Source organism: Cyprinodon tularosa, unplaced genomic scaffold (assembly GCF_016077235.1).
Source record: "Cyprinodon tularosa strain WSP-4 unplaced genomic scaffold, ASM1607723v1 ctg199, whole genome shotgun sequence".
In the NCBI taxonomy this organism is placed as follows: domain Eukaryota; kingdom Metazoa; phylum Chordata; class Actinopteri; order Cyprinodontiformes; family Cyprinodontidae; genus Cyprinodon; species Cyprinodon tularosa.
The window spans coordinates 25,001-37,856 of record NW_024038729.1 but is presented as its reverse complement, the minus strand read 5'-3'; the positions used below and the strand labels follow the sequence as shown (position 1 = coordinate 37,856).

General features: G+C 37.8%; 1 protein-coding gene across 2 annotated transcripts in view; it reads left to right on the top strand.

The window, feature by feature from the left end:
• disc1 (DISC1 scaffold protein) overlaps positions 1-12,856 on the top strand; it is a 75,212-nt gene that overhangs the window by 42,614 nt on the left and 19,742 nt on the right. For both annotated transcript variants that reach the window (XM_038284141.1, XM_038284140.1), the window contains 2 exons: positions 1,837-1,897; positions 12,416-12,665. In XM_038284141.1, coding sequence (XP_038140069.1) covers positions 1,837-1,897; positions 12,416-12,665 — 311 coding nt within the window. The remainder of the gene's footprint in view (positions 1-1,836; positions 1,898-12,415; positions 12,666-12,856) is intronic.

Here is a 12,856-nt window from a genome sequence, read left to right as displayed (position 1 = left end):
GATACATTTTTATTAGATTCAATAGACATGGAAAAGTACAGATCCACAGATTTATTTGGTGTGGGTCACCCTCCTTAGTCAATTTCAAAGACAGTATCTGTGTGTTCTGCACTTTACAGATAGTTAAATGTTTTTTTTAGCTTTTTTTTTTACGTTTTCTGTTTTAGACTATAAAAAGGGTGGTCGATTAAAGTAAAGAATCAAAACATAATTATCCAGATATGAAAATGATAGTAGTGAAGCTGTTGTCCTGCCATAAAGTCTGGCTTATAATAAAGTGCATGTCTTATTGGAGAAACTGCAGCCAAGTCTGACACTTTTGTCTGATTTTTGAAAAACTCCAAGTTTGAATAGTACACTTGTTGAGATCAGGGGTGTTTTATTCACAGTGTACCTTTCCCATATTGTCACTCTCTCATGCATTTATGATCCACACTTAAAAATCAACTGTCTATCTGGGAAATAAATGTCACTGATTTATGATTGCAAACAAGTGGTCAGGTACATATTAGCCAGTCATCCTGCCTCCTGGGGTAAGAGGCTGTTCTTTAGTGCAGATGCTTTGCATTGTGTTTCATCAGATTATTTCATTGGTTGATCTAAAAAAAGATTAGATGCTTGAGTTTTCTACAGGCAGACCTTTGCATTGGTAATTTCTCTGAAGTCTGTTTATGTAATTTCTTTGTTCTCCAGTTATGCCTTGCAGACAGTTCTTCTTTATACCAGTATTGCGCTCGGATCTTGGTGCATAACTGTACTGGATTCCTTTGGTAGTTTTGCAAATAGCTTACCTCAAATAAAATGTGAAAGTGTAGTTTTATAGTAAAGTGTAAGTAAGGTATTTGAGTGTTCTATTGGGAAGGCATTGAGCTTGGAATCCAGAGGTTCTGAGTTCCAACCCTGACACTCTGGGTCCCTGAGCAAGACCCTCAGGGACCTGACATAATGGCAGCCCACTGCTCCCCAAGGGGGTGGATCAAATGCAGAGGTTAATTTCTCCAGTGTGAGATTAATAAACTCCATCAATTAATAAAAATTACTGCGTCTCTGATGGGTTCCATGATGATTTGGATCGATTGCAAAAGAAGAAAAAACACAACACTAATTCTACATAATAATTTATTAAACAAATTTAAACATCAGATGGAAAAGATTGTAAGGAAATATATTTTTCCTTAATATACATACAATATAATTTGCAAACTATGCTTTCTTCCTGTCCTGATTTTATCACTGAATAGTCTTGGGTATGAATTCCTTTTTTAGCTTAACTACATATATTCAGAGTAATTTGATTAAAGTGCATCCTATTGTGTTCAAAGGTCTCCTGCTGTGTGGGGCATATTCTCATGTTTAATACATGAGCTCATTAACAGTGTTCAGATTGCCCTCCTCTCCAAACCGAATACCGTTCAGCAGCCTCCGCCTGCGTCCTCAGGCGAAGCTCTCCGCTGGCAGGAGGGCACAGGAAGCAGCAGCATAGGCTATCCATCCATCCATCTTGTGCCCTACAGAAAATCTGGCTGGCTAAAAGGAGCTATGCGGTGATAAAATCCTCATTCTTCCTCAGGCTGTCTAAAATCCTCCTGTTTTAGTTTTAACAGAGAACCAGCTGGTTCTTTGTACTCTTGCAGCTTTTCTGCACAATGCGGTTGCCAAGTGCGATGATGACTACCTTTCCTAAAAAGGCCCATATAACACAGCTAATGACAAGTGGATTTTAATAGTATTAGCACTGTGATTTGTTGCTAGGATACCACATCTCTGCCCATAAAAGAAATGAATGAAGGTAAAAGTAACAATACCTTTTCCTTTTGTGCCTTTTTTCCCTCACAGAAAGCCAGTTGAAAGAGAAAACCACCAAATATCTGGAGCTGTTGGAGGACAGATTGCACAGGTATAGCTGTTTTTTTCCAGTTTCAGAACTGATAGCAAATCTGTGTCCCACAAGTAAAAGACATAAACAGAGCAGAGGCCTCCAAGGAGTTTGCTCTCACCTCCATTGTCCTCTAACCAGATCGCCGTCTCCTCAATGCATCACCTTGCAGACAACTTTCTGCAGTCACACCTTGTTGTGTCCCGGAGCCGCTTTCTCACATTTCAGTCCGTCTCTCACCTGTGCTTTGTCTTCATCTTCTCACCCGCTAATGTATTTTCTATCTATACCTCAATACTCCATTTTTATCTTTTCCCCTTCTCTTTATGAAACATGAAAAAAACTGTTCTTCCTGTTTTGTCTGTGCGTATAAGATCTTTATATCTCAGTGTATAATTCTGCTACCCAGCTCAGGTAGCACATTTGACAAATAGTCAATAGATTGTAACAAACCTCATTAAAGCTGTTTTATGTGTTCCAGAATAGTTTCTGCTATATTTTATTTTAGAATCTGAATTTAATTTTAATAAGGAATGACAGCAAGTGAAAAGTGAAAAGCTTCTCAATATAAAGACACACTCTGCTTAACACTCGTCAGATTGTGTATGAGAGGGTAGCTTTCTGTGTGCATCCTTTACCAGACAGGGTCACCTCTTTGAATTGCTGCCAGCCGGTGGTGATAGACAGAAATGCAAATGAAGAGTTACAAAGCTCTGGTCCTTTTTCTTTCAATATGGCTGCCTGTTGTTGGATTTCTAAAATTGTATTTGACCATAACAAGCATTGAAGGTATGAATGATAATATAAATGTGGGATATTAAACCTACAAAAAGAATATAACTTAATTGATCTCAAAATGGAAAAATTCACTTGTAACATCGGCTGTTATAAAGAAACAGAAGATGCACAAAGGAGGAAAATGCGCATGAAGTATATACAGTGCATCCATATATATGCAGAGGAGGATAAAAAATAAAGGTTTGTTAAATAGATAAATAGTACGAGTTATTGCAGTGTTATTACACCAGGTTATAGGGCAGTGGCATTGTAAAGTCTTTCACTAAAAGAGCTGCTCAGTTCCTCTACAGTCTGGTGCAGGGGATGAAAGGCGTTGTCCATGATGGTGGTGAGCTTGGATAACACCCTCATCTCGGCCACTTCCTGCACCGAGTCCAGATCGCAGCACAGGATAGAAGTGGCCCTCAAAATACAAACACAAAAGTATTCGTCTTTATAAAATCGAATTAGTATTCAGTGTATTAAAGTATTCTGAGCGGAGTGATTTAGCTTTTGAATTTCCTGCTTGGATCAGTGGGCTGTTAGGCTGGTAAAAATACAGATTACAAAAACAATGTTGCATATTTTGCAATAAAATCTTAACAGAAATTTCACGAGGAAAATGTCAGACTGTTGAATCTCAAAGTATTTTTAATTGCAATCAGCAATCACCAACAGTAGCCAGATTGAGAACTGTAAGCACATGTTTCACCTTTCTACTGGTTTAACCAACCTGTGACATCTGATTTGACTGGTGGTTAGCTTTGCCTAAACAGCAGTCTACTTTTTTTCCTCGAGAAGATAGATCCTTACCTGAAATTTGAGATTCTCAAAGGCTGCAAACATTCTTAAGCATATTCCATAACTCATACCTTCCAACAAACTGTATCTTTACAACAGTTCCCAACAAGTTCTTAACACCTTAGGGCTCTGCCACACCTTGACAATTTAGGCAGCGTATGCCGACGTCCCAGAACCTTATTAAACGCTGGCATATGCTGAACTTTCTATGTATTTATTCAGTATTCGGCTTATACATAGAGTATTCATAATGAGTCCAGCACGTTTGTCCAACGACAGCCTACATTATGCATTACGCACGGCAGTGTAATGCCCATGAAATGATGCACAAGTCAGTGTCCTGGGGGGTCAGCAATGCGCCTGGAGGCGCCCGGTCTGCATAGTAAGATTTCTTTGATCGTGGTATTAACCTAGCTGCTGTTTACCACCCGCCAAAAAGACGAAAAAAAGAAATAATGTTTGCAGTCTCAGCAGATTCAGCTTCATGTCTGTTAGGAAGTTTGTTGATCGTGAGCGTGGGTGTGAACGCAGGGCAGATCCATCAGACTCACCTTCTCTCTCACCCTACGATGGGGATGATACAGGTTGGATAAGCTGGAAACCACGGCTTATGATTAATTTATAATTATTGTATGTCAACGATCACATCACTTACCTGTAACTTATGGCCTATGTATGAGCATACGCTGGCATACATCTAGAAATTTTAAGCATGCTCATAATTTTAAGCATGCTCAAAATTTCTTGACGAACCTGCCGTATATCGACGTATGCCAGCATATTTCAGTTTGCTCATTACTTATACAAAACTTACCCATAACTTATCCAACATACGGCAGCTTTTTTGCCAAATTTTTCGGCATACGCTGGCTTAATTGTCAAGGTGCGACATCACCATTACTGACTTGAAAACAGCTTATGCTGAATCTGCTTCACTCAGTAACAACCATAACAAATTCCACAGCTGTCTGATTTTGCCACAAATCAAACTTGTATTTTTTTTTAAACCAAAACTGCAATTATTTTATTGGCACACAGGACTTAATGGCTGTGTGAAAAAATGCTTTCTCTCCCATGCATACTAGCTGCAACCTTTTGTCCCTCCTCTGTGACATTAAACCTATATCAAGTGAACTGTAAAGTGCATTGAGATGACGTGTTGTTAATTGGAGCTATATAAATAAACTGAATTGAATTTAACTTATTAGCGCCATCAAGAGTGCTGGACTGAGAGACTTTCTTACTGTGTTTAATAGTAACGTGACCAAGTAGGAGTACCATTTTTAGAGATTGTGATTATATTGCAAATGATATTAACCCTTTATCAGGCAAGTTACTGTTTTTGATCACTTACATCCCCCTTACAAATGGAGTCCGCCCCGTCCCTTAGTGAGGTCTAGAAGCACAACATCTATATCCGTCCATTCAGCAAAGATACAGCTACATGGCTGTACAACTTATTTTGGCATTTGACCAATTAGATGAGTCCTTGGATGATATATTACCAACGGCAAATTAAGTTTAAAAAAGTTAACAAGTCAAGAAAAAATTTAGAAAGCTAATTGAAAAGTAAAGTGAAAAAGTTAATAAGCCTAGTTAACAATTATATTTAGGTTTATAAACTAAATATAATGCCAGTATCAGCATTAATGCCTCTAAGGTTATGTTGGAGAAAAAAAACTTGTTTTTTTCATGAATTTCTTACAGAAGCATTTTTGTTATTTTTCTTACTATAATTGGGCAAGTTGGTGTTTCTTTTTTGAATGTTAGAGAAGTAATAAGGTCTTGTCCTGGATTTCAATAACACTATTGGCTAGAAAGTTTAATTTTCAAAGTATTTCATTGAGTGTCCTATAAAGCGTTAATTGTAATGCTGTAGTAAACTCACAAATGGTAAATCTACCATTTTTCTTCAGCATTTTTTTATCATAGAAACCAGTCAAAGGGCTTATAGTAACCATAAGTTAGAGACATCCAGGCATGCTCAGCGTGTACATATACTGTAGCCAAATTTGTGTTGTTTCTCCTTGCATCTAAACTCTTAATTTGCTTTAACAACCAGTCCAAACATGAGTAGTGTTTTCATATCGACGGGAAGATTAGTAGATACAACTACTAGCTCCTGCGTGTACAAAGAAACACAGTGATTCAATAAGGAGCAAATACTCACAAGTATTGCCTATCAACCACTGTAAGTATTCTTGAGAGGATGAATGTGCATTATTGATGATGGAGTGTTATGCTGGATAAGGAGAGGAGGAGAGAGGTAGATTAGTGTGGTGAGATGTCTGGTTTCTGTGGTGACGGCTGCTTCTAAAGAAAAAAACTCCATCCCACACTATAAGAATATAGAAGGCAGCTAGAGCAGTGCAGATGCTCTTAAGTGTGTCACCAGACAAAAAATAATTTCATTCAAATTAGCTGCACCTCTGAGTTATTTAAAAATATTATGTAGATGATTCATTAGTAAGTGCTTCTTGTGTTTGTCCTACTTTTTCACGCTTTTTCCATTGTAGAGATTTGGCTGTAATTTATCATGTGTGAAGGATGCAAACCAGCTGGGTGTAGAAGTTATTAAAATGCTCAGGCACGTTCTCTTTGCTTAAGTTGCAGACAAGCACTGTGCATGTAAGCAAAAGCAGAAATAAAGGGAAATTGGCTAAATTATGGTATAGATTTAGGAACTCTATCAACAGAAATGAATAGGTGTAAAAACAGGCAGACCTTGGCTAGTTGCTGCAACATAAACCAATTATACATATATATATATATATATATATATATATATATATATATATATATATATATATATATATATATATATATAGATATTGGTTTATGCATTTCCTTCTTTATCAACATGCAATGAGTCTGAAGTGAATGAGGACCTGGATCCACTAATTCCTGTTTTTTGACAGGAATTAGTGGATCCTTTGCACGGACCTCACTAGCCTGTGATCTAGATGACTGATTTTCATCCCTTGATGAAATCGGGCATATTTTATTCCATAACTAGATTTGAATAGACATTGTTCTGAATAATCTTTTAATTCAATAACAATATTACAAAGAAACACAAATTATTTTTATCCAGTCTTCATTTTATTACCAACCATGGTTTTCCTCTCCATCCTTCCTAAATCTTAGGCTCCATTTAATATTCTAGGGAGGCAGCTCACACCGACTGTAAACTCCCGTGGGACTTCAGCTTCAACACAGGGAACTGATCTTTCCATTTCTTCATTTTCTGCAGACCTTTGTTGAACTTAATATTATATTTTGTGTAATTGTCGGGTTTCATGTCCAGCTCTGTTTTAGCTCTTATATTTTAAGGATGATTTCACATTCTTCTTTAAAAAGATTTCATAATGGATTCTTTGAAAACGAGATGGACAGGTCCTGCTCCTGTAAAATATTCCCAGACCATGACACCTCCATCTTCCTGCTTTACACTTAGTATGAGTTTCTTTTTCTGGAATGCTGGATTTAGATCTGAGTTAAACCTCTTCTTTGCTCTGGTGTCCAAATTATACAATTTGAGCAACATGTGTCAAAAAAAAATTGTCCACTTTGGGGAAATTTTCACTCTAAACTTAACTTTTTTATTTAAGAGAAAATGTTTCCTTTTTGCACATCTCCCATTACTTCTCCAATTTTAAGGAGATGAACTGTATTTCTGTATTATAGGATTTTGTTAGACTTCTTTCAGCATTTTGTTAACTGTTTTCAAGGTGAACTTACGTAGACTGCCAGATCTGGGAATGTTGGCTGTTGTTTTGAATGTCTTGAGTGAAATAGCTTATTGGGGTTTACCTTGAAATGTAAACCCCAATAATTTAAATGTCTTCTGGATTTGAAGGCTTCACATATTTGTTTGTATCTTATTCTGGTGTTTACCCCCACTTTATTAGTCAGTCTTTATTCTGCATGAAGTTTGCATGTTCTCCCTGAGCATGCGTGGGTTCTCTCCGGGTACTCTGGCTTCCTCCAACAGTGCAAAAACATGACTGTTAGGTTAATTTGCTTCTCTAAATTCTCCTTAGGTGTGAGTGTGTGTGTGAATGGTTGTTTGTCTTCATGTTTTCCTGCAATGGACTGGCGACTTGTCCAGGGTGTACCCCGCCTCTTGCCCTTAGACAGCTGGAGATAGACACCAGCACACCTCGTGACCCTGCTTGGGATTAAGCATGTAAGAAAATGGATGGATGGATGGAAGATAAAAAGTCACATGGAGGGATTTATCTACATGTTAACTTCAGTTTTACTGCTCACTTCATGTTTTGACAGAAATTTAAAGTTTTTTTCATGTACATTAATCTTGAATTGTTGTAGCATAATTTGTGCTATGAAACTTTTTCCAGGGAAGAAAGAAAAACACAAGTTGGACATTCACTAATGGGATGATTGTTTTCCATGCGGACATTTAAAAAAAAAAAAACTTTTTCCAATAGATAGTAGAGGTTCTTATTTATGTGAGTAATCTCTAAAACCAAACTGTTTGTAACCATCATGCTCTAACTGAACCTGCTTGCACAAGCAAGATGTAACCTGTACAGCTTTGCTCAGCATTTAGCCCACTGTATATTTATAGCCCTCCCTCAGCAGCTCACTGAGCGTTTATGTCCTCAAGGAGAAAGAGCAGTCCTGAAAGTCTGCAGTCCACGAGGACGACAGGGAGACTGCAGATAGAACGTGCCTCCCTGTTCTTCCTTTCCCTGATGGACGTCAGTGGCGCAGCACGCCAACACCCGGCACTGTTAGATGGAAGACCGAGAGGCTGCCACCAATTAACCCCCCTGAGTGAGAAGTTCATACCAAAAGGCACCGGGATGCCTTCATCAAAGGGATGCTTAGTCATTGATGGGTAGTGTGAGCTTTCAATACAGAGAGACAGTTATCAGCAATCAGTCATGCTGTCAATAATAAGGTTTTCTGCAATTTTTATATTGCTCAGAAACACATGAACCTCCTGTATATTTATATATTTTTAGTGAGCGTGTGTGCACCTCCCACCTTCTAGAGAAACAAAGGGGGAAAAAAACTGGCTCAAACTGGGTGCATCCCCACTATGAGAAAAACTCAGAAGCATGGGTGTCGAGTAAAAAATTGGTGAGGGCAGGGAGGCGGGGACGAACAATCTCTCTATTGTCTCTTTGCCAAATGAAGGTTAGAAAACAGCTGAGAGGCGTGCGTTGGCAGCGAACAGAGGTTGGCAGCCTTTTCAGGCAGTAGATGGGCTGGAAAACAAGTGGCATTGAGTTTTAGGGGGTTGAGACTCTCATCACTGAGTAGAGAGAAGGGGGAGATTAAACAATATTGTCTGTGTGCATTTTGTTTTTAAGTTTGTTGACAGATAAAAGAGAACGAACCGTTTTAAACACTCCATGTTAAAACGACAATACTTTAAAGGGCTTAAATCTAAGCATTGTCAGTAGAGGACCAATTTTTTCCCTTTAGAATTTTTCTTGTGATAATTTATTTTTTCTAAAAATCCTGTTAGTTTAAATTGACCTTCTGTTCGAGATTCTTTCTCACTAAAATGGGTTGAATGTCAGAATAAACCTACTGCTGACATGTAACCCTCTGAGCACCCTCTGTTGCTCAAAAGACAAAAAAACAAAACTTTTTTTTACATCAAAACCAGGAACCTTTAGAGGAAATAAGAAAAGAGTTGCTTGCTAACAACTGTTCCAAACCTTTTTCTTACAGTATATGAAGAAATAAAAGAAAGGAAACATGATGGACACATAGTGTCTGAATGGAGGGCTGAGTCGAATAATTGTTTAGTACATTGAACTGTCCAATATATTAATAATATTATTTAATAATAAATGTCTTTTTCTCTTTGATATGTTAAAGATGGAAGGTTTTTCTATGAAGATCATTGAATAAGTTGTAAAATGTCACCTGAGACCAAAACCAGTTAGTAATAACTTGTTATCTAAAGGTCACTAAAGGAGGAAGGTAGATACATGAAAGCAATGAAAAGGTCACAAAATCTCATATTGGAAACTTTGAAAAAATGCAGTTTTGGATCTAAAGCAAAACTTTAAATCTTTAAAAGTATGAAATACCTTAACATGATATCTCTGTCTTAATGTTAAAGGTTGTCAAGAAACTGTTCATTGCCACAAGCGTAGAATTAGAATGTATGATGATGAACTGGAGTTAAGAGAATAAGGTCTGTTTTTACAGTTTTTACACTCACACCTTGAATCTGAATATCCTATAGGTCAGAGGGAGGGATGGTAACACTCCACCAGAGAAAAATATCCTTGTTTTCCTTCTTGCTGAGTGAGATGAAGACATCTATGCTCCCTTTTCTCTCTGCTGCCTCTCTTTGAAGCTAAAGGGCATCCTGCCAGGAGGACATTCACTCTCATTACACTTTTGTCAATTTCTTCCAAGCCTCTGAATGATTCCCTTTCCTTCGTCACTCTTCTGTCAGTGCTTTATGGTGGAGATGCTATTAAAGATGTCCTTTACCATACTTGTGTTACTGCCGTCCTCAGTCGGTCTGCTACTTTCAGAGCAGGACTGACTTTATCACAGAGTAATTTTAGCTTTCATTATCCTGTCTGCCTTTAATGGTGTTCTAAGCGCTGCGTCTTATCTACATGACCACTTTATTCTCTTTGGTACCATATAAATGCACATCTGCTTATCATGCTTGAGCACATGACCCAAAGTGATGTCCTTTGTGTTCAGTGCACATAATTTATTAGTACTGTTTTTTTATTAATATTATTAATATGCATTAAAAATGCACAGATGTCCGTCCTCTAATATTCTCTTCAGTCTGTCTGTCTTCACTTACGAACATGGTTGGTAACAGTTTTAATACTTTAGGGAGAGTTTGTCAGAGTTTGATTGAAGTTGGTTGAGGACCCGAATGCAGAGAAGAGGAGGCAGAGATGAGTTTGCTGATTTAATGGGAACTTGATGGCAACAGAAGCACAAATCCAAGGACACTAACAAGAAACCAAAAAACCAGGAGATACCTGGGAGAAACACATGAGGAGCAAAGCAATGAAGCAACAAGAAACCAGCACTGAATAACTGCACAGGGAGAGTATATATGGGAGAGAGAACTAAGACTGGGGTAATCAGCTGATATGGAGCAGGTGTGGATAGAAGTGACTAGAAGGGAGCTAGGGTAAAGGAAACTGGCCCAAGGGGGCAAAAGAAAGTAACAAAAAAACACAACAATGCCAGAAAACAACTACAATGACTCAAAATTACAGAGAAACTAAAAATAACCTTCAACAAAGGGCAGAACCCTGACAGATTTTCCACATCCAGAGTTTGTAGTGGGAATCCCTAAATGTTAATCTAGACAGGCATTAGAAACCAATGTTCTGTGAGAAGCTTGCTCGTCGTCCTCTCTCTAATTTGTCCAAAATGTCTTTTATTGGGTTGAGTCAAGGACTTAGGGCAGGCCAATCATGTTCTTCCACACTAAACTGGCTTATCCATGTCTTTGGGGACCTTGTGCTTTGTAGGCTTGTGTGCAGTCATGGTGGAGCATTCGCACACTGTTCCCTCATTGTTCTAATCATCAAATTGTCAAAGTTATCTTGGTTTGCTGTAACATTGACAGTTAATTGTACTTGAACTAGGAAACCAAGCCCAGCTCCTGAACAACAGTCCCACACCATAATCGTCTTCGCCACAAACTGTAACCCTAACTCAGAGCAGTCGGTCTCATGCTGTTTCTTGACAACTTTCAAACTCTGCCTTGTTAACTGGATTATTGAAGAACAATACATGATTACTCCATTGACTTCAGGCAGAATACCATCCAATCATTTATACTGCAATTGATATTGTTTATATAATTTTTAAACATGGCTTCCACACTCCTCTCAGCATAAAATAGATGTGATGTTGGATTTAAAATCAAACAAAAGATCATAACTTAAAGTTGGACAAAGTAAATGGTGGCAATGATTCTCCTTTATAGGTCAATGCTATACAGATGAGGACACAAAGTAGGAGAAGGCCTTTATGTAAATTTGTTCAAAGCAACCCTGCATAAGTTTTGCAGGGTTGTTTCTTTTGCAACTGGTGGCTAAAAGTTACGCAGTGTTGCTTAAAGACCTATGGATATGTATTTTACGTTTGATCATTCCTCCTCTTTAAAGCCCAGTAATGCATACTATTTGTTATAGGAATAAAGACTAAGACACCTTATGTTTAACTGGGAACACAAAAGTGTTTTTTGGTCAGTGTAAGAGTGAGAGTAAAGTTTCAGGTTAGAGTGTTGGTTAGGTTTGGAGTGACTTCCTACCATTCTAAAGGCTCATTTGTGTTTTGGTACATTTCCTTTTAAGAAACCAAAATATATAGAAAAATGTCAAGTTTAAAACATATTAATTTCAGCAGTATGTCAAACAACAGTTTTAGAACTCCCAAAACTGTACATTTGTATCAATATTGTGTTGGTTTTAAGGAATTTCCTAATTTGATATTGATATCCGATATTGGACCAAAATTTGCCAAAATAATAATGTCTGATTATATCTGCCTGCATTTAAAATCTCTAATATCGTCAGGCTAATAGAAACCCTCTGCTTCTGTTTAAAGCTTCTTTAACTCATTGGTTAATATTACATGAGTCAGTTGTTGCCATACCTATTATTGTTGACTATTGTTCTTTATTTTAGTAATAACAATTCATCAAGCATTTTCTAATTCTCTACAGTAGAAAATAAGTAATGAAAGCATTTATGATTCCTGCTGACATTGTATTGGACCCATATCAGTATCGGTCAGTTCTCTAAGCTGCCATATTTGTATCGTATTGGTAATAAAGAACTATCTGGACATTTCTATCGGTTGGTCCAGCAGTCAATGGGCAAACGTTGGATTAAAATTATAAGTAAAGACATAACTGTCCAAAACAAAATAAAAAATCCATTGCTGCTTTTGTTCTAAAAATATTCTCTATCTTTCCTCCAGCTGTGACTGTCCTGGGTTGGAGCGTATCTGGGAAGCTGACATGGAAGCTTGTCAACTTTTTCTACGAGGTCTGCAATTGCGAACATCCAGCTGCGGTGCAGCAAACATGAACGACGTCCCTGCTGCAACAGTTTTTGCCTCAACCGAGCCTAGCAACAAAGAGGAAGAAGAGGAAGATTGTGCAATGCTTACTGCTTTAGGAGGTCGTTGGTGTCCTGAGGCCAACCTACAGAACTCAGAGTTCACAAAGGTAACAGTGAATGCATTCGTAACAGCATGAAATGTGTTATTTACATAAGTGCCTTTAAGATGTATAAAGTTTCCTGAATATATAAGATTCCTCCTCTATGGCTTTTAAATGCTGAGGTAATCTAACCCCTGCCCGCCACTAAGAGATCAAACATGCATTACGTGTAATGTGGTGTGAAGTGTGGCCTCAAA